Source organism: Sebastes fasciatus, chromosome 19 (genome assembly GCF_043250625.1).
Source record: "Sebastes fasciatus isolate fSebFas1 chromosome 19, fSebFas1.pri, whole genome shotgun sequence".
In the NCBI taxonomy this organism is placed as follows: domain Eukaryota; kingdom Metazoa; phylum Chordata; class Actinopteri; order Perciformes; family Sebastidae; genus Sebastes; species Sebastes fasciatus.
In genome coordinates this window covers 16,690,869-16,714,028 of record NC_133813.1, presented here as the reverse complement: position 1 = coordinate 16,714,028, position 23,160 = coordinate 16,690,869, and the positions used below count along the sequence as shown (strand labels likewise).

The following is a 23,160-nucleotide window of genomic DNA, read 5'->3' as shown; positions in this document are numbered from 1 at the left end:
CACTCAAACACACACAGTGAAATAGAAAGAGAGGGACCCCACTGCTAGGAAACAACAATAACTCAGGGGAGGACACCATCCCAATGAGGTGTGTTTGTGCGTTTTTGGTGTGTGTGTGTGTGTGTGTGTCATACCTCGGTTCTGGGTCATCAGACTCTGAAAGACAGACAGGAGAAAAATCCATAAGAGCCATAGCAGGGGGATATTTTTTTTTTGGATTTTGTATAATAATCATGATCTGCAGGCTTTATGTAATATTATTATTTATAAACAGAGTACGGTACATATGTAATAATGACATATTTCAGAGCTTTGTTCCTTGGAAATCATGTAAGAATCAACACTAATTTCTGTAATAACGCTAGAATAAGGCTAGATTAGAGACAGTATTCTACTTCAAAAGTAACTACTTATGTTTGAAAAGCTAATTTCAATGATAAGACTTCTTGAGTGCTGCCCCCCCTTTAACATTGCAGCCTGCCAAGTGCATTTCTAGTCATTGCTTTACAATGCAGTTAAAGATTAACTGCTGTTTTGTAAACACAAAGTTCATTCATTTTATATGCAGCACACTAGTGTTTTTAATTAGCAGCAAAGTCTATACAAGACTCCGTGTCATTTTCACTGTGTTTTATTTGCTCTCACAAAAAAAAACATGGCAATTATAATGTAATTAAAGGGACAGTGTGTAGGATTTGGCGTCATCTAGTGAGTGGTGTGGTTGCAGATTGCAACCCCTTCTGCTCACTCCTCCCTTTCCAAAACCGTGGTAACATCGTTCGGCTAGCTCAAAGGCCATCCTTACCATAATAACACTACTTTAGGAGCAACGGAAGTCAGATGGTGGCTGGTGGTACCGCGGTTTTAATGCTCACGTTACCACAGTTTCACAAGCGTGTTGGAGAACTACGGTGGCCTTCAGGTAACGTAAAAAAACACACTGTTCCTTTAAACAAGAAACTGATAACAGACTGTACTGTAATGTCAGTACCAACCAGTTACTTCAGAATGATTTCAGTATTAGCAGATGTTTTTTCAAAGCCAGCAATTTGTAGCTCTCCAAGCACCACAAAAAAGCTCACACAAGGTTCTGGACTGTTCATGTTCTCATACCTTCTGCAGGTCTTCTATCGAGAGCTCCGTCTCTTTCAGACGTTCCCGTAGAACCTGCTCTTTGGCTGATATCTGAGACTCTTCACTCTCCAGTGTACCGATTTCAGACTCTAACCTGCAAGCACAAAAAATACAGGAGGTCATTTCCTCTCATTATATTGGAAAAAGTTGCAGAAAGAAGGAGTTTGTTGCCATGTGCAGACAAACAGTGCTCTGGAAAACACAGCTTAAAGGTTAATATTAGAAACTCTCAAACAAGCTGAAAAAGACGTAGAGACGTCTACGGTTAGCTGGTCTGAAAGTCAGTTGCTATTTTGTGTGTCTAAAAATGCTTATGTATTTACCGGTAATTGGATGTGCAACAATGCATGCCCGCCCTACATATTTCCTCTTTAGGATGTGGCTTGCAGAGGGATACATACATGCATTCACACCGCACTGTCCAGTATAACATCTGGTTTAAAATATGTCTCAGATCACCTGGTTTAAGCCATCACATTTCAGTGCCTTCTCAGTGTCTCCTGGGTGCATTTATACCAGCCTTTCCAAGCATATACTGTAAATCTTATCTGAATATAAACCAGATGCTCCAAACACATGAAATGACCAGACATAACAGGGAGATCGGCAACTAAAATGGACAGCCACCAGGGCGAGAGCTTTGCCTGATGGGAAAATCTCCATCAGCAGGTTATAGTCTAATAGTTAATTGGTCTATTGCAAATTAAAAAATGGTTTTAGAGCTTAGAGAAAAAAAAGTAAATAAATAAACGTTAACATTTGCTGAGGCAACTTCATTGTTTATTTACAAATCTAGTAGAATGTGACATATATGGCGATCAATACCCAATAATTCAGTATGCAGTTTATCCTGATCGAGTTGTTCATTGAGATTAGTCTGACACATAGACTGTATATAAAGATGGACGACATGACAGCTCCCCAATAGTGAAGCCAAAACATCTTGATCGCCCCTAACCCTGGTGGCTGGTTGCAGTATAGATCATAAAGCTTCCTCCATGTTAGCAAATGGGGCATGTGTCGGATCTAAAAAGTCAAAGTACACATCAAATACATTTTTCCCAAAGATGGTTTCTGTCATTTTAGGTAGTTCTTATCACGCTGATGTATGTTCAAGTGTTCATTTTTCTGAAAAGTTTGGTTTTAATTAGTTATTTGATGCCATAAAAAAGGGTGTGAGACGTCATGATATGCAGTCTAAGTCTAAGTAACCATCTAAATCCTGATCGGAGCTGAATTCTGAGTGTGATTTCAAGCAGCCAGCCCAATATTGCAGTCTAAGAAGTCCTAAGAATGCCCATACAACCAGTTCTGCCTTTTTATCTGGCGAGGACAGTCTCAAGACATCACTACCATTCACGAAACTGCACCTAAATAAGCCAATGTAGACACACATGCACACGCACACGCACACGCACACGCACACACACACACACACACACACACACACACACACACACACACACACACACACACACACACACACACACACACACACACACACACACACACACACACACACACACACACACACGCTCACGTGGACATTTAAGACATGGATGTAGCAACAATACTAGGAAGCAGTCAGGGAGGAGGACCAGGGTTGCTTCCTCGCTCTCTGCCAGCACTCACAATACTTCAGAATACACTCCACTGGGACTCAAGGAATTTTGTGCGTCAGTGTGTGCGAGCGCTCGTGTGTAAAAGAGACATTGAGGTTCATAACAATGCCGCAAAATATGTTCATATCAGCGTCAGTGACCATGAACGAGCACTAGTACACGCTGTCCTGACCGGACTGTTTACCATTTGAGAGACAGTTTATCTGAAGCAGTTTAGAGGAACACACAGTGTGCAGGTTGTTCGCGTGAATAGGCCAAGTTCAAATGTGTTGAGTTTACAGAAATATCAACAGTGAGCAGGGGAGGACATTTTTGATTTTTGGCCCAAACAAAAATCAAAGATTGTGTCTATAACGTTTGCCAAAAAAACCTGGTGCTTTGGCTCTGATCGCTGAGGTTTAACAAAACACATCCACACAGTCAGCACTCATCACTTCACCATCTGCCAGTGTTCCTTCCTACTCAAGTTCAGCTTCAGCGGTGTGATGTTTGGATGTTATACAGCTACCTGAAGACTGTACTGTGCCAACAGAAATACCTGTTTTCAAAGCTTTGATGACTGTGATGACCCTTCTTCATTCGTAAACATGCCCATAGAAATCTTAGCCAAATGGTGTATTATCATTTATACGGTATAACATGTATTTAGTCAGGTAATGTCATCGAGATCAAGAGAGACCTGGGTGCAGCAGAGCAGTAAGCATGCACACTGCAGAGGCTGTGGTGTATTGGGTTGGAGCCATAATAGTAGGTTTGTTCTGCAGTAAGAAGTAAGGCTTTTGTTGTCTGCATCTGTCGCACAAATGCGTTTTTGTCTCTGCAGAACGTTATCACTAGCCTACTTTAGATATGTAATCTTGTTTGCATCGGAAAACTGAACAGAGCATAGCAGTGTCTTATCATAAAATCGGCCTTATGCAACTGTAACCTTAGGCCATTGTCTGGATCAAAATAATCAGCACAGTTCAGGAGGGTTCAGTGTTAACTTCACATCAGACGATTCAAGGACATGCGTTCAAAAACAACAATGTATTGTCTTGCTATGCCAAGAAAGTAACAAATACACGAATGCTATTTTAAATTCTGAAGAGAGCCAGCATCTTATCAGAGTGTATTGTCTTTTATAATTAGTGCTGGGTATCAGTATTACATATCTAAGGTATCAAACGAAAAAAACCCAGTACCAAGTAGTATTGAAATTTCTCCAATCAAACGATACTTGCATTCGATCCTTTTTGTACTCAGATCTAGAAAAAAAAAAAATTATTTGTACGGTTTTGCTCACAGCCAATCACTGCAAGCATACTTTGATTTATGCAACGTGTGACTGGTCGACTACCATAGCAGCCACGACCCATGCAGTCTGTGGTGTAGTAAACTCTATAAACAGATTCTGCATTTAGCAACGGGACACGATTTTGGTAGCGGAAGCGTTCTGGTTTATAGTCTGAGTAATATTGACCAATCACGTTCGAGCAGGTTTTGGTTGAATGCAGGTAAACAGTCAGTTTGTAGTGCAAGCATTTTGTTTTACCCTCACTTTTCTCACGACAAATGTCTGTACCCCGTTGCCTCTCATGTGGCTACCCTTCCCTGCTCCTCCCTGTCTCATTTCCTTTTTTTCCCTTTCTGGCGGGAAATGGATTTTACTTCTGTTTCCTGTAAGCCGCATGAGGTCATGCCGAAATGGGCAAGACGGGAGATTTGTGACCGTAGGAGGACATAGGTTTCCTCATCCTATTACATCAATACTAACCCTGCATTATAAGGAATATCCTACAAGACAAATGTTAGGAATATTCACAGACGGGTCATTCGTGTGATTATAAATTAATTTATGATCTAATCTAAATCCTCTATGTGAGTATGAGCGGTCACAGCTAATGAAAAACACTCTAATATCACTGTTATACTCCTGTAGGGACTCATACTGTGTCTGATGAGTTCATCCACTATAAAAATAAAATATTGAGTAGCTAAGACAGAAGGTAGAAAGGGTTTGTAAGAAGTGGATATGGACAAGGGTAGGAACTAAGGTAGAAACTAAGTGAGTATGAAATGAGGAAGGCAAATAGTTGCACAGTACACAAATAATATATACCTCATAATGCAATCCACGGCAAACTACAACCTAGTTGGATCGACACGTCTCTCAATGAAGTTTCAAAAATTTCCTTTAGGACTATTTGAGTGGATTAGATCACTGTGTCTTTGAATGTGTCTACCACCCCTGTATGGTCTTTAGCTCATGTGCAAAAGAGCAAAGAGAAACATCCTGGCACCGGTCATATTTGTATCTGGCGCCCTCTGGTGATCAAAACTGTGAAAGAAGAAATAACATGATGGATGGATTGTTTTCTTGACCTTTCGTACGGTATCAAATCCTACTATGAATGGAGTCTACAAACACATTAATAGCACCAGATGTTCCTTCAGTGTCTCTACCTTCTTTATTCCTCATATAGTCCAGTGCCTGCACTATGTTACATAATTAAATACTACACAATATAAACAGCTATAGAGAAGTCTAGACTTGCAGAACTACACCTCTATTAAACACCTAATCAACCTGATTTTTGGCTTACGTGTTTTTTTTCATGAAGGCCATGACCTCACATTGTCCCTCCTTCCCCTCTATACTTCCTCCTCGTCCTCTCCTTATACTTCTGCGTCTGGCTGAGTTACTATCTCTGTGGCAATCCTGAAAGAGAGCGGTGATGTCACCGTCCCGCCCTGTCAACCAACCGCAGGCCTGTTGCCATGGGTACGCCTGGGTGGGCAGCAACTGCTTTCCACATCATACAGAAGGAGGAAGAGCAGACATCTGGTTTTGTGTGTGTGGTGGATGTGTGAGTAGTTTGTGCATGTGAAAAGATGTGCACACAGACTGTCAGAGAGATACAGAGACGGACAGAATAAGAGAGGAAGTCCAACCACACACTGGATTTATTTATACATGATACTGTATGTGTGTGTGCTGTGTGTGTGTCGGAGCTGTCTAGGTACAGTTCTTCTCCTGGAGGTTTTCTAGCATGCTTTCAAGACACTGAGCTGCTTGGAGGGTGAACAAATCTGATTGGCTGAGGAAAGCCTTAGTGGGCTGAGCCTAAGAACCATCGTCTTTCCAAGCAGTCCATGAAGGGAAGTAGCTGAAGTTTAAATCTATATAGGGCAGTTCGTTCTCTGCTCATTTTTCCTGTCACACTCAGTTAAGATAAAGGAAAAGAAAAACTACACTGGGTTTGTTGTAGTTTATAAGTTATTTAGTATTTATAAGCAGTATATTAACCTTTAATGATAATAATGTAGTTGTAAGCAAATACAATTTTTTATTTGTCAACAGCTATAACTCCTTCTGTGGTCATCCATCTATATGTTGGGGGCTGGTGGATAAACAGATAATGAATGACAACATAGTCAAACACAGATGCATTAATGTAAAATATGTCTTCACAGGAGAAGTTATAATTGTTGACAAATTAGGGGTGGGCAATATGACGATGTATATAAAAATGTCTATTGTATATATTTTTCTATATTGTTTCCATCGCAATATAGGCTCGGTTTACATTTATTTATTTTTTCTCTATAATTTCACTTAAAGCTGTTATGTTCATTATGCACTCAAGTTCTTAAAATGAAAAAATACTCTTAATTTAATAGCATTTAATTCATACAGGGGTATACAGAAATATATGCTTTACCATGTGGTTATTTCATATAGTCTATTTATTTATTTGATTACTAGAAAACAAGCAATATCTCGATATATATATCGTTAGAGATATGAAATTACCTATATCATGATAGAAGTGTTTGTCAGCGTACAGACAAACACTGTACGCTGATGAACTCAAAAAATTTCCTTATATCTGCTTACAATATAATGAGTTATAAACCATGTATTAAATGTTTATATACTGCTCATTTTTGACAAATGCTCCTCTGATGTGGCTCATTTTTCACCACTTCTTCTAGCACTAGCCTTTCACAGATCACATTAAAGCTTTCCAAAAAAAGAGCAGCTTTGATTTGTGAAGATTTATCACATTTAACACTACAACGCCAATGAACATCACTGGCCTCCGCATTCAACCGCAACCGCATTCAAAATCAATAAACACAATTTGGCACAATGAATCATGGTGAAGCTAAACAAAAGGAAAGTCAACACTGAGGCCACTGACACTCCATTATGTGCCAACATCTTCAAAAGCCCTTACTAAAGTTGCTGGCTTACATTTCAGGCTTAGCTGAACAATACACCATATTACTACACACAACCTACAGCTCATCAGTCAAAGTCAATGATCAGAGCTGTATATCATGTATCTGCAATCTGTCCCTAACCGTACTCTTAATACACGCAGGCACATTGACACAATATAATATAATATGCTGTCATACGGTAGTCTGCTTCTTCCTGTTTCCATCCTCAGTGCTGATCTGCCTTCCAGATCACAAACAGGATGTGAAGAGTGACATAAAAACAGATAAGGAGCGCATATGGTTCTTTGTTCCTTCCTACTTTTATCATGAATGATTTACCGTCCTTGTTCTCACACAAAACTAAAGATAAATTATACATATCTTTCTATCTCTGTACCAAGTCTTAACCTCTACCATTATTTACAGTTTAAAGGGTATACAATGAGGCAAAGTACATGTTGTGCTGTAGGCAACATGACAAGGGCAAGCAGAATGGATACTAATCTATACACTCAAAGTACTCCATTAGAAGTAGCAGCAGAAGTTCCATGGCTTAATATGCTTATAATTTAATATTTCCTGTGTTATAATATACTTAAGATCAGATACATGTCATATAAATCAGTGGTTCCCAACCTACTTTCCTTGAAGCCCCCCTACTTGTTGTCATCACCCTAAAAAATTTACAAATCCTCAAACAAAATCCTCAATTTGAATACAGTGATTCAGTGTATCATATTAGTTAGTATTTTTTTATTAAATCAACTTTCTTTAATGAATATAACTTGTCATTTTTGTCAACATAAATAAAGTGGTGACGTCAAGCGAATGTAGATACATAAAATGATATTTCGTTTGGTAACGACTTAATTAATTTACTATAACAGTGTTAGAGCCAAAATAGCTTTTTGGGTATTGTGCTTAAATAAATATAATTTATATTGCTGTCAGACTGCTGGTAGACCGCCACGTTAAGCGGGAGAGAAAATACAAATGTTGTTTTTGAAAGGCTAAATGCCAACAAATATGAATTGTTTGATTTTGCTACTAAGTATCAAACAAATCTATATCTTTTTAAATAGTTTTATATACAGACTTTGTATAAATTAGCCTGTAAGTGTGTTATAATATTAGTTATACATGAGAGAATCTAATTTGGACAACCTCAGAGCAGACAAATCCTGGTGCACCCTCTGTGATCTTTGGTGCCCCCTAAGGGATGCCGGGAACCCAGGTTGGGAACCACTGATATAAATGCTGTAGTCTTATATTTCCCTTAGAAATGTAGAGGAGTAAAACTATGAATGTCAGTACTTACAAACAAGTAGCACTCTGTTATGTTTCACCTCTGTTATTACGTGCACTTATACAGCTAAGGTAGCACTTCTCATAGTGAACGGACTCAGGCAGGTGTTAATAATAACCCATTCAGTAGAGGGTTGAATAATAATATCTCAGTATCTGATTGTTAGAAGAGCTGTCTTTGAGTCCCAGCTCAGTCCTTGAGAAGCGCTGTTGTATTACACTTAAAGGCCTCTGTTCATAACATTGAAAGCACTGTATGCTCTGAGGCTGGGAGACTCCCATGAAAGAAGCATAACTATGTAAATATTAGTGATTTCTGAATCTTGCTTTTTTTCTTTTTGATTTATCTATCTTTTTGTAAAACATTTTTTACTTAATCACTTGAGGTTTAATTTATGAAAAGTCCACAAAATAGCAAAAAAAAAGTTTGTCACAGTTTCTGAGAGCTCAAGGTGAAGTCAGTTTATAATAGTATGAAAACAGATAAAAAGCAGCAAATCTTCACATTGGAAAAGCTGGAACCAAGAAATGCTTACATTAAACAACTGAAGTGATTAATCAATTATCAAAATTTGTTTCATCTCTCATGAAATACATCTTAACCCTATAATGTCACAATCATGAGGCACAGACACACCAAGACGACATCAAAGAACTAGCTGCGACGAAGGCCGCCTGTTCCGTTTCTCTTCTCGTGCACTGATTCGTTTAAGCTGAACAGCCAATCTGAGAGATTTCTTTCACCTACGTGCTCCGCCGCCGATTCAACATGCTGAACCGTCCAGAAAAACTTCGACACAGGCCGACTAGAGCCGACGGTGCGGAACACACGGCAAAAACTAGGCCGGCAAACTTTCCATCGGCCGGTGTGTCAGGGTCTTTACTCTAACAGTAAAGGTGCTAAATTAAACAAAGCATAGAGAAGCTCGAATTACAACACAAACAGAGGGAGATGACTTCATTCTCTGCTCAGGTAGACATTACTCTAGTCTAATCTACTCCAAATCTTTACATAGCAAACTTGGAACTTGGAATTTAGTTAGCTTCAAACTAAATGCACCCTTAGGGTCTAATGCAAGTTGTCCATCCAGGGAATTTACTGTGTATTTTATGCACGTAGCTGACATTCTCGCTTGGACTGACTTTAAATGAGAGCAACAGTTTAATAGGCTTATATTATAAGACTGTAAAATCAACCCAAAAGGAGGGCGTGCACAGATAAAAGCCAGCTCACAAACACTCCTTTAGTGTCCCCAAGGATTGGCAAGACATTTGTGTTTCTTTGTTCAAGCAAATGGCCGTGACGGAGTACCTTTTCATTCCTCTGTACACACACAGATTTGTTTTGACATCAAGATGGATACCACATGCTAAATGGTTTTGGTTTTTGGAGATGTGGAACATGAACCTAGTGCGTTATTACACCAAGTTTATTGTAACATTTGACCTGAAACAGATCTGACTGTATCTACAGTAGACAATGTCCAACATGAATCATTGCCGTGTCATGCTCTTAAATCCAGTGTCTTGGTCTGAACTGTGTCAAATTCAATGACTTTGAAGCAGTTTTGTTAGGTACAATTTAGGAGTCTGCAGTTTGTTTTCACCACTTCTGATAAGCTTAGAAATGAGGACTGCCTCGCACTTTTTTTTTCTGGTCAGTTAAAAACTATGTGCTCTCAAACTGCCACTGTGAGGAAAAACACAAATATTCTTAGAACGTTATGTAACACGATACAGGGCACTTCAACGGGCTTGTTGCAGTAAGTATAGTTAGCTGCTGCCAGATTGCCTGTTGGACCTCATGTATCTTACAGTACTGTACAGAGTCTCCATTTGTATCTGCAGCACATCTTAGAACAGAGGTTTTCTGGTCTCATACAGTAATTGATTGATAGTTAGACAAGATTAGATGAAACTTTATTGATTTCCTCTAGAGAAATAAGGTCACTGCAGCCGCAGGATTTAGCAGGGGAATTAAGATTAATAGTCTTGGTACACATAGCCTACATAAACAGGAGAAAAGAAAAGACATCACTGTATGAATATGTGGCTATATGATACCAATAAATGTAAAGGAATAGTTTGACATTTAGGGAAATCCACTTATTTGCTTTCTTGCAGAGAGTTAGATGAGAAGATAGATACCACTCTCATGTCTGTTCGGTAAATATGTCATAAAAAGTCATTGAAAAGTCATAGTATAGTGTGTCAAATTAGTCATAAAAAAGTCATAGTATATTATGTTGAAAAAAATAAATAAAAAAGTCATAGTATAGTACGACGAAAAAAGTCATAAAGTCAAAGTATAGCATGTAATAAAAAGTCATAATCTCTAGCCAGGAGCTGGTTAGATTATTTTAGCATGAAAAGTGGGCCGAGGGGGAGAAAGCTAAGTTGGCTCTCCCCAAAGGTAAGTCTCGTTTATTATTACATATTATATTATATATAATTTAGACCCTACTTACAGTCCCTATTAATATAGTTAAAAAGATTAGGGTATATTACCCTGTTTCGACCGCAGGGACCAGGGTCTAAATTAAGTTCCAGGGACATTTTACAGAGCATTTTTACCCCCCAAAAAGGCCCTGGTCAGGGGTTGTACTTTCTGAACAGGAACTTGCGAGGGTGGAGTTTGCAGGGATGACAATCGCTGATTGGTAAAACGCACACACAGCGCTGCTGCTTCAACGGCTTCAACTCGTGTACCGCTTTATTCATAAAAAAGGAAGTACTCTAGTATTGATTTAGGACCATTTTAGCACTATAAGTATATGTTTAGGTATGTTTATGTATAGGTAAATACCAGAGAGTGTATATAAGAAGTGGACTTAGTCAACGTGACGTCACCCATTGGTTTGTGGACTGCTGTTTTGAAGCCTCGAGTTTGGCCGTCGCCATCTTGGTTTTTGGCCGTCGCCATGTTGTATTTTTGCAACCAAAAGTGACACGATAGAGTGGAGCTAAGCACAACCGAACACTGAATAAGACATGTTTAGGTGACCAAAAAGGTTATAATTAACTTTCATAAACTGAAAACACACTGTGAAAGGGTTAAAGTTCTGAGACGAAAACGCAAACAACTCCCAGACCGAACAACGCCGTGGTAGCGACCTGTCAATCACAAGGTAGCGACGCCCTAAAGCATAGCTTTTCATCGTCTATTTGACTCTAAATGGAACCATAATTTACTAAATGAACATCATGCTGTATTGAAGAAGACTTGAAACTAGTGATTGAGGCCATAAACTCATGTTTACAAAGTTTACAGAGGTAATAAATCAAGTGAGAAGTAGGATAATTTTCTCATAGACTTCTATACAATCAGACTTCTTATTGCAACCAGAGGAGTCGCCCCCTGCTGGCTATTAGAAAGAATGCAAGTTTAAGGCACTTCTGCATTGGCTTCACTTTTCAGACCCAGAGTTGCCCACTGAATATAATACATGAAGGGCTTAATGTATTGCAAATGCATAGGCTCATCTTGCTGCAGTGGCACACTTTTTATCAAAGCTGCAAAATATAACTGAAATACAAACTTGCACGTCTTAAATAATCCTACACTTTCCGATTTCTGGAAAAGACAAAACAAAACTTCTCTTAATGGCTCCCCTCACGAGTTGTCCTACAGCTTTGGCAAGGCACGCCGGATAAAAAAAAACCACACCGCTCCCCTACAATGATGGCTACATCAAAATGAAACGAGCAATAATCCAAAAGTAGCATGGTGTGGGTACGGTTCGGGTCGGGTCAGTGCCACATTGTGAGAGGGCCTTTTGCTGTCTGGAATCCCTCTCTCTGTTTACTTAGCCTGTCCATGTAATGATAGGGATATCTGTAAAAGCACCACTGCTGCTGCCACACTCTCTCATTTCTGTCTGTTTGTTCCCCGGGCTCTGCAAAGTAAGCGTCTTCTCATGCACACAATGGCTGCTATTTCTTGATCGCTCTGTCGCTTTGTGTGTTCCCTCAAGTTGGGTTACGACAGGGGGGAAACTGACTGACTGCCTCTATTTTTTTCTTTTTCTCTGTCTGTGCTCTCCAGGCTCAATAGGTATGTGTATGAAATAGCCTGTACAAAGATTGCACTGTTCGCCCTTTTCCCCCCCTTCACTTTATGTGATTGGTCAACAGCAAGCAGCACTTTCAACACCACACAAAGACGCCGCTGTTGTCCTTATGTCTTTGTTTTTTATGCGTTTTTCCAGTCGGTTTGCATAATCGTATGGATAATCTGAAGGAACGCTTGTTCTTTTTTTTTTTTTTTTCTTCATGCATTTAAAGCACAGTAGCACTACGGTTGTCCTCCGAAGACAGACACAGCTGTTCCTCCTCTTTTCTTTCACTCTCATTTATGTGTCCTCCAGTACATGAAACGATACGAGCGTCCATAAAAGAGCTGCCGCCTTCGTCTTTGTCACTTTCTGTCATTAAAATGTCCACCAGTGCATTTAGTTATTAAGTCTTGGAGCCATAAAAGTGGGAAGGAGAAGACAACTAGGCTTCTGTTCTTTCTTTTACAAGACAGAGGAATCTATTTTAGAAATGCTTGAGGTAGGTGTAGTTTCCACCCTAATCCAGGTTTATACGTCTTTAGTCTCCCACTCTCTCTCGGTCTCTCGGTCTCTCACACACACACACACACACACAAGCACACACAGATAACGCAGTGTCCACATTCGTCCCAACTATTCACCTCTGTCCCTATCAGTATTGGAAGGACTCTGGTTGCCCGGGTTGTGGGATATTCTGGGATGGTGTCCCACAGAGTGTAATTATAGATGCCACACCCTCTGTCTGAAATGCACATACACACAGGCGTGGGCTGTCATTCAGTGTCCTCCCGTTCAAAACATATTAACCTTCTTCACAACATGACATCACACTCAAAGAAATTACCATTTTTTAAAAGTCTTTCATAATTTAGATCCTCCTAAGATTGATGTTTTAAGGTTATTTGTGTAAAATAGTTAAAAGGGTTTCAGGTTTAGGATTTGTGTGAATGAAGGCACTCCTTAAGACTCCCACACATGTGCTCTGTGACTTTATTTCACCCACCGGAGAAGATTGTTTTCTTGAGGATTTAATCCCAGACAGCTGAGCTCCTCTTTGAGCAATGTTTCAGGACACATCTGAGACCCTGGTAGAAAATGGCAATTGCTTGAGCATTGCTTCTGCTGCATTGCGTATGCATAAACACGCAAGAAAAATGCCAGGCTATCAGATCCTTGCAAAACTTTGGGTCTGTGGAGAATAGGAACTAGAACAGTGATTCCCAAACGTTTTCCTTAAAGCAGCAGTAGGTAGAATTGGACCAAATATGATTTAAAAAAAGTTATTTTTTATAAAACGGTCACTATATCCTGACTGTAGTGCATGAGACAAGTAATCTGAAAAAAAAAAAAATCATGTGCCTCTGTGTCCTCTGGTGCTCCTAATGGCATCGGCAAGATTTCACAGACCGGAGGAAAACAACCAATCAGAGCTGATCTGGAGCCTGTCGTCTCTGAGCAGCTGTCAATCACTCATAAACTCCGATCAAAATGTTTCTGAAAACATTTGAGGTGAGAAATAGGCATTACAGTAGCAGAATAATGATTCGTATTTTGATCAGCGCTGCCTAGTTTGACCACGTGATCAGAGTTTGCGAGAGATTGACAGCTGCCTCCGCTGAATGAACAGCCAATAGGAACGCTCTCTCTCTGAAATGGCCTGTGATTGGCCAAAGTCTCCAGTCACGCATTAGACTTTTAAAGCCTGAAAACAGAGACATGAGAAGGTGCAGAAGTCTAGTTTTCTCTCAGAACACTTGAATTACAATATGCTTAAATGATATTATGGAATTTTTGCCCAATGATGGCAAAAATATTCTGCCTACCCTCGCTGTAAGGGACCTCTTTTCTATCATTGAGTAAACTGACGACCCCCAGACTAAGTGACATATATTCATGGATATTTTATATTACATTCAATGCATAAGAGTACAGTACAGAAGAACTGGTAAACCGTACAATTAACCCAAATAGTGAAGACAATAACTGCAGGGAGTTTGTGTAAAATGAGCAATTTGGATGAATTTTGAGCAGATTATTTCCTGTGAAAATTGCATCAGAAATGAGTTTTCGTGTTACTTTTTAGGAACGTTTAATAAAAATCTCTGTCAGTATCATGTATTTTTTTTTTGTTTCTAAAAATCATACATACTTAATAGGCTCCCTTTTTGACAAATTCAGTTTTCAGTTTCAGTTTTCTTCTCCCTGAAGCTCAGCTATTGTTCTATTAGTTATTAAATTTTCTATTTTTCAAGTTTATATCTTAAATAATAATAATAATAATAATAATAATAATAATAATAATAATAATAATAATAATAATAATAATAATAATAATAATAATAGATTTCAAAATAAATTAAATTGCTGAGATATAGGCCAACTGTATATTTAAAAAAAAAAAAAAAGTTGTCTTACACCCCTTAAAATCAAGAAGGCCTCACGACCCCTCGTGAAGCTTTGGCGACCTCTAATGGGGGTTGGGACCCCCAGGTTGGGAACCAGTGAAGCAGAACATACGGCGCGTGAGTGTGGCTGGTTTTTAAGATGATAATGGATATAATATGGATAGAACTGATGTACAGTATATGCAGAGACAGTTGTATCACAAAGCATCCACCAACTTAGTCAAACATTTTCGGGGAAAGTGAAGCATTTTTCTAATCAATGGTGGATGGATGGTTTTGTGGTTGTGCATACTGAAGCTTTCGTTTTATGAAAGACTTTTACTTTCAAACTTAGTATTACTTTACTTGGTTGTCTGCTGCCTGTCTATAAATAAATAAAGCAGGATTTGGCCACACTGTGCGCTCAAGACCAAAAACACATGACAGCGTAGCACGGTAATTTACTCATCTGTGTGGTTTTAATTGCTTTCGTAAGTAATTAAAACCACAAACTACAATCGTGTCCCCTCTTTGAAAAATGATTATCAGACAGCAAGTCTATTCAACAGCAGCTGAATGAAGTGATTCACTCGAAAGCGGCTCCACAATCTCAACTGTACTTTGGTCTACAATGCTCTCTCTTTGACCATTCACAGCTGTTCTGTTTACACCAGAGCGAATGTTATCCTGGTGTTCGTGACGACCGCATGATGTTGATGTTATTCCAGCGCTGGTGGTGATAAGCTACAGTAGCTGCTGACTAACAGAGTGTCTTTTCATGTACAGATTTGATAGATGAGGAGGCGGAGCCAAATTGACCCCCGGAGCCTCTCCACGAGCCAAATTTACGGAGCCTGCTTTGATCCCTCCATCACTTGAACACATGGACTATAAAATAATAAATCTGCATTGCATGCTTGCTGATTAACTTCTCTCTGCCTTGCCTTCCGCTCCACTATTCTGTGTCACATTTTCCTCTACTCTTTGCTGCACGGTGCCAGTAGTTTTCTACAGCTTTAGGCTGTGTTCTCGCTATTTGTCTTGCCAAAAACACACCAGGGAAAAATCCCATTTTAGAGGCTTTTCCTCTTCACATTTAATTTCCTGCATGATCTTTCAAGGGCGTTCTTGTCCATGCATACATTATTTGGCAAAGTCAGCATTTTTCCAGGGCCGCAGCCAAACATCTTCACACCTTTTTCAGTACATGAACACATATGTGGTGATATGCAAACAAACAGAAATACTGCTGATGTAGGAACGTGTGGGCACATTCATTTAATTTCACATCAGCTTTCACTGTTAATTCATCACTTCAGGATAAATCTAATTCATTTTCTCCGTCATACTGCCTGTGGACAGCCCCTAAAAATATAAAAAATATAAAAACATCACGCTGAAATGCTTGTTCTGTCTCGGAGAAGACAATTCTCACACCCTGCAAATGAAGAACACTCACAGCCGAGAATACAAAGCAAGGATGGCAAGAGCTGGCTGGCACTTCATTCATAGCAATGATGATCTCATGCCCCAGCTTCATTGGGGGAATGAGTGACTTATCTCACAGCAATGCTTGATGGGAATCAGGAAGCTCCTCCCGGAGACACAAACGCAGGAAGTGCCCACAGAATCACATCACTCTTTTTTTTCCCCCACCTTTTTCAACCTTCTCAATATCTCACTCTCTTCCTTTACGCCCTGCTGCTTTCACTTGTATCTTTCTATTTCTACTTTAGAAGTTCCCCTGTTCTCTCCCTTCCAAGTCTCACTTTCTATAATATCACCTTTTATTTTCCTCGTCATCTGTCCTTCTTCATTCCCTGTCGGCTCTTGTCGTATCTGTTTTTAGAGATGTGTATAGTAGCTCTTGGTGTTTGTTTTCACACCAGTGCACGAGAAAAATGTAGATTTTTGCTCTAAGGTTACAGAACTGCTAGATTCCAGAGCGGCCCTGCAGAACCCCCACATCTCCAATACTTCTCCAGTTACAGTGTGTGTGTGTGTGTGTGTGTGTGTGTGTGTGTGTGTGTGTGTGTGTGTGTGTGTGTGTGTGTGTGTGTTGTAACCACTGTACACTATGAGTGTGTTTGTGTCGAGCCACATATAGTCGCACAAAATTAGAGCTCTATACTGGGGCTCTGGTTCGATGCTTCAAATATGGCTGATGTAATTAAAGCATGCTATTGTTTGTCGTCAGTGTTTGATATAGCTATCTAGTGTCCCACTTCTTGATTTGTAGGATCACATGCAGTGCATACTCTATGTTACCGATGTAGTCGCATTGTTTTAGTATTTCCAATTTGGACCATATGGATAGGATGTACTAAATCTGTGCCAGGCCCAGAACTGAGGACTAGATTTAAAGGGATAGTTCGGATGTTCTGAAGTGGGGTTGTATGAGGTACTTATCCGTATTCAGTGTATTACGTACCTCAGTATTCAATTACAGGCTTTTTCAATGGAGTCTGATGGCTTTGGCGAGAGCATAGATGGATACAACGGCTTCAGTTACCCGTCGGAAAGGGCTGTCTGACGGCAAGGTAAAGTGGTGAAAATATTCTAAATATAGCGTACACTTAAACTGACATTAATTCTTTTAGGTGACTAAAATACGTTTTGATGCCGGCCTCGTCCACAGCAGTACGTTGCTTTGCTCCTGTGCTGGTACTTTGGCCTGCTTCTCCAAACTGGGGGCGTACACAACCGTCATCTACTGTAGGTAATACACTGACTATGGATAAGTACCTCACACAACCCCACTCCAAAAACACTCAAACTATCCCTTTAAGACTGGATTGAAAGCCAAACAGCTGATAAAAAAATTCAGTCAAACTAACTAAATTCAGTCAAAACTGACGACTACACAGTGTTGGACGGAGAAGCAGATGTGTAGTAACAAAAACAGATGTGTCGACTTTTGTTGTGGTTTCTCTGTACGTCAGACCTGATCAGCAACGCCAAAATTAGCATGGAGACGAAACATCGTGGCGTCCATTAGTGTACCTGTGTATTATGTCTTCCAGCCTCTTCCCTTGTTCTTCATCCTGCTCCAGCTGTTTCCGCCGCACCGCCTCTTCCTCCACTCCCATTCCCTGGAGGAGCCATCGCTCACGCATGGATTTGGACTGAGGAGGGAACAGAGACACGTTAGGTGATGTTACATAATTCTGGTAGCCATATTGGAGGTCTTCCTCCTCAGCTCAGCAACTCATATTTAGAGAAAATTCTTCCCCATCAGACTGTTACAGATCTACAGCAACACCATACTACTCTTCAAATAGCACTTCTTTTCTTGCCTGGTTGTGATATTCTTAGACATCATTAACAACCAGTGGACCTCCATTATGGAAACTAATTTGTGAGAGATTTGTGAGATGCCTGCCAAGCACAGCTACAACAAACAAATAAACACGTAGGCCCACACATACACGCAGATAGATTCTAAACTCAGCTGTTACTAGGAAAACACTCTTTGCTAAACGTGAATGCCATCAGGCCAAGAGGACCGCAGTAATTCGTGTTATATAGCGAGTTATCTTGTTGCATACACACTTACATTGGCCTATGGTGTCATACAAACTCTTATGGAGTTATACATCCACAAACAAAGGCTTGTCTTTCTTGAACTTTAGCACATTTGTTTTCTTTAAATTACAAATAATCTGCATTGTGCTTTCATTTGGGAAACGTGTGCTTTTCTTTTAGATTCTGTGTGATGAGATTGATGGAAGTTTTTGTTACACAATCATTCCTCAGAGGTAGAACTTCTCTGGATAGGGAAACAATATATACTGATAACGTATAATTGTAAGCCTTCTCCTCTCTAATAACTAGCTGGCTAGCATATAGTCAATCTATAAACTCCTAAAGACCCCGTGACACACATTGAATGAGGCATTAATGCACAAAGAAATTTTAAAGGAAATGTATTAAGAAAACAGTACATAAATAAATAACTTTGGGGAAATAAATAGGGGGGAAAAGCAATGGGAAGATCATGCAGAAATAAATAATAAATAAAATTTAATGATGAATTAATGTAAAAATAAATCTAAAATAAATACATACATTTAAAAGTTAATAAAATAAATAAATAAATAAATAAATAAAATTAAATAGAAGATGGAAAGTAATACAAAGATAAATAAAGAAGCAAATAGCAATTTATGTCACATTTTATCAATCAATAAATGGCTACATTTATTTTTTATATTATTTTGGTTCCTTTAATGGCATATTTAGTTATTTATCCAGTCATTTATTTATTTATGATTTTGGCGGTGGTATTTTTTATTTTTTATTTCGACAGGTTCTGTCCCCCATACTTCTACACTACCTCTTTCCTGTTTGAATGGACTCGTCTGATGTTAATAAGCCAGAGAAACAGTGGCCGTGTTCATTGACATTTAACAAAGCTAATGATATTAATGCCTCTTCTCACTCTCTCTTTCTAGCAGGTCTGTCTTCAGCTTTGTCAAACACGCACAAATGTCCTGATAATGAGCTGATAAAAGCACAATGTCTATGTTAACAAGATGTACAATCTAGATTTAGATCTCTTAACTATTTCTCTGCATCACGGTGCGTTTAATACACTAAAACAACAAAGTTCCAATCATCTCATCACACACGGGTTACTGCATTTCCCTTAATGTTTGCCAGAGATGCGTGGGTTTACGTCTCCAATGTCCCGTCTCTGTCTGCAACTCTGTTTTGTTACCACAACAGAGTCGAGCGGGAACACTTAGCTTCACCTTTTGGATGTTTGCTGTCAAACTGTTGCTTGGCTCTAGGTCGTAGAGCTGACAATTAACAGCACACAAATTTATTCCAAAGCATTTTACCACCTGCTGTCAGAATGTGGCAGCTGGGCTATTTGTTTGTTTGTTTGTTTGCGACTGCTGCACACCCACATAAGCCAAGCTCACCTCACACAGATCATGTGCATTCAGAGTTGTCAGGCAGAATTATTTTCGAATTAAACTCAGGTTGCATAACCTGTTTGTCAACTACACTGAATGAATGTGCTTCTTCTTATTCTGTGTGTGAGGCAAAGCAAACATCATTCAACCAGCTGGCCTGTAGCTGACCTTGACCTCTGACCCCCCCTGTGGAATTTTATCAATAAAGTACCACTGTGCAAAGATAAGACGCATCATTGCTATGTAAATAAAGTTTTTTTTCTGGGGCATTTCAGCAGTCAACCAAACAGTGTTAAATAAAGTTGTGTCAAATAATTGACCAGTTGTTTCCTCTGAGAACCAGCCCGCTCTCTGCTCTCTCTCACGCTGTTTAATAGACTTTCCATTTCCTGTTGAGCTTTGACACACAACCGCTCTGAGCTTGACTCTCAAAGGGAAGATTTAGAAGGTCTATGCTATTCATCAGAAACTGAAATTTTGAACAGATATACATGCATAACTTCCAGAGAGAAAATCAAACATCTACTGAGGAGACCAGGCTTCAACAGAAAATGCTGGGTAGATCTTTCCGTCTGAAATCATCCTGATGTTTACATGGTCCCAGACTCCAAATCAACGCCTCCATTCTGAGAGGCCTGAATCGCGCAGCCAAGAGGTCCTTATCAACATCTCTGGGCTCCAGTCTCCATTTCCTCTCCCAGGCCACTACGTACGTCTCTGGAGAGGAGACTACAAAGCCTGCTTCATGCTGCCTGGCTGTGTGGCACTCAGAGGTAATGGCCATTAAATGGGACTGTGTGACCAGATGCTGATTACATCTGGAGTTCAAGCCTGTTGGTGTTGTGTGCGAGAAAACTAAACAGAGCAGCGGTAACACCGGCTCTGTAGAGGCTCCATTCCCTGTTTAGCTCAGAGGATGACAGAGCAACATGTTTAGGTTAGGGCGCATTTAGATGATATGCGTTTTCTTCTTTTAATTTGTCCCTGGGGAGCATAGGAAGCACAAAGGGAATAGATACGAGACGCAGACGATCTCACATAGTTATGATAACTGATGAGGCTTTTTCCTTTTGGACTTTTGAGTTTGAGATCTGCAGGTGATGCTCCTTTCTTTGTTCATCTATGGTGGATCGATAAAAAAGCTGAAAGTTGCATCATTTCCTGTGCTGCAGGAAGGAGCTACCAGACACCAAGTGGGGCGATCTGGTGGCCTGGGGGTGAAGGCACTAACCATGAACTGTTCCACCCTCCCCTCACTTCCTGTCATCCCCCTACAGCCAGCTATCTAATAAAAGGCATAAAATGTCCAAAGTAATAATAATAACAACAGGCATCGAGTGTGTAAAACAGAAAAGCTTTTTTTTTAACTGGACATTGTCTTAATGATGTTGAGTTATTATCAGTTATGAAAATGCAGCATGTAATTACTAGGGCTGTCAAAGTTAACGCGACAATAACGCGTTAACTAGAAAACCTAAGGAATCAATTGGTACCAACCATGTCATACTAGCTTGTCAGGAAGGATGTTAAATAACGCTCCAAACTTACACTAAATTTTGGTGAGGAAAAACTGGCATGGCCATTTTCAGAAGGGGTCCCTTGACCTCTGACCTCAAATGAAATGGATTCTATGGGGTAACAAACGAGTCTCCCCTTTACAGACATGCCCGCTTTATGATAATCACATGCAGTTTTGGGGCAAGTCATAGTCAAGTCAGCACACTGACACACTGACAGCTGTTGTTGCCTGTTAGGCTTGAGTTTGCCATGTTATGATTTGAGCATATTTCTGTACTGTACAGAAACTGTTACTGTAGCGGAGTATTTTCAGTGTGTGGTATTCTAGTGATTCTACTTCAGTAAAGGATCTGAATACTTCTCTTCCACCACTGCAGTATTGATTGAATAAAACAACACAAGCTAGCAAAGTGTAGTGACTGCAGTGGTTTTAAATGTCATCAGTTAACATCATATTATGATTATTACTTTCCATGCAGAATAACCCAAATCAAGTAAAAAAAAAAAAAACCCTAGCAGAATGTAAAGCACCACAAAGACACACACACATGGAAATGTAAAAGTCATATGTATCTACTGATACAACATTTCTAGTTGCAAAATGATAAACTTTTCAGGTTCAAATCTAAGCATTGCTGAGTCAGTTCTAACCCGACCAGTGAGATTAGTTTGAATGTATGTTTTGCAGCTGATATATGGACTCAAACCTGCGTACTATACAGCTTAACCTTCATTTAATGGTTGCGCGCCAAATACACACTGTGTATGCATGGCTTTAATCAATGTTAATCTCTTGTCCATATTTCCAGAAGTGGGTGTTAAATGCTGGAAAACAGCGGCATGTAGGAATCGTAACGTATTTATTAAAGGAGTTGTTCACGCCAAGTGTGTTTAAAGGCTCTAATTAGAGCATGGAATGTATTTTTATTGCAAATATTAAAACTGGCTACCATACATATTTGTAGTATAATGGCGTACCCACAGCCGTTTCCCCCCACCCGCCCTGCATCTGGGCAGCATTTAGGGCTGCAGGATTTTCCGAACAATAAGTGCAACTCACATTTTACTCTACGCATATATTCTAAAAATATGAGGAAACAGAAATGTATTTTCAGGGGCGTCACATAGCGCATCAGTCATCAAAATGTATAGGATGCCTATATCTGCTGTGTCTCCACCTGACATGGTCCGGTCATGTGTTTTTCTGAGCTTGCGTGCGAGGTCAAGGGACTGACTCTTCATTGGTTGAAAGGTTCAAGAACGCCACATAAATTAATGTCTGTAAAAACCTGTTCGTGTTTTTTCAAACTCACAATCTGTCAGCAGTTTGCTTCCCCGTTTACGCACTTGAACGTCAAATCAATGTTTACTTGAAACACAATCTTGGCTTACCAGTAGCGGCTGGCAGTAATTATTAGGGGGGGGGGGGTATGTTTATGCGTGTTTGGATTTGAGTGTTTTTGTGGAAAGAAGAAAATCTGCTCTGCTTGGCCAAGGGAAAGTCTTAACAGTCCTGCACACCGGGAGCTCTGGGATTTGGATGTTTCGATGGAATGAGCCGCTACCTGTCAGCCAGAAACACATTTATCCGTGCTCGCAAGTAATTAAACACACATGCATGTAATAGCAGCATAGAACAAAACTGTAAAAGGAAGGCATATGTTGCATCTTTGAGAGCACTCTGTCTCTTTAACTCTCTATATGAACTTTAGGGGGTCAAGGCAAGAACTGTGCTTAGGAGAAAAAGAAATAGGGATTGAGTGGATAAAGGGAGATGGATGAGTGTCACACAAGCTTCTTGTGAGCAACATCATTTACTCCATTCATCCGCCAACCTGTAACCCTAACCTGAACTCCCTACTTTACCTTCACCTTTACACTGACCTCATTCTAATCTAACACTAAACTCAATATCTGACCTTAAACTAACTGTTACCTTGAGTCTTAAGCAATGCTTCCTCTCTTATCTCTCACATACAGTAGCCCAGACTTTTGCAATGTTCAGTCCAGT

The 23,160-nt window shown here is 39.8% G+C and overlaps 1 protein-coding gene across 5 annotated transcripts in view; it reads right to left on the bottom strand.

Annotated features, from left to right (window-relative positions):
• The window catches only part of palm2akap2 (PALM2 and AKAP2 fusion), a 100,649-nt gene that overhangs the window by 49,516 nt on the left and 27,973 nt on the right, over window positions 1–23,160 (bottom strand). For all 5 annotated transcript variants that reach the window (XM_074618269.1, XM_074618270.1, XM_074618271.1 and 2 more), the window contains 3 exons: window positions 17,713–17,834; window positions 1,114–1,228; window positions 135–156 (listed from right to left, as the gene is read on the bottom strand). In XM_074618269.1, the coding sequence (XP_074474370.1) occupies window positions 135–156; window positions 1,114–1,228; window positions 17,713–17,834 (259 nt within the window). The remainder of the gene's footprint in view (window positions 1–134; window positions 157–1,113; window positions 1,229–17,712; window positions 17,835–23,160) is intronic.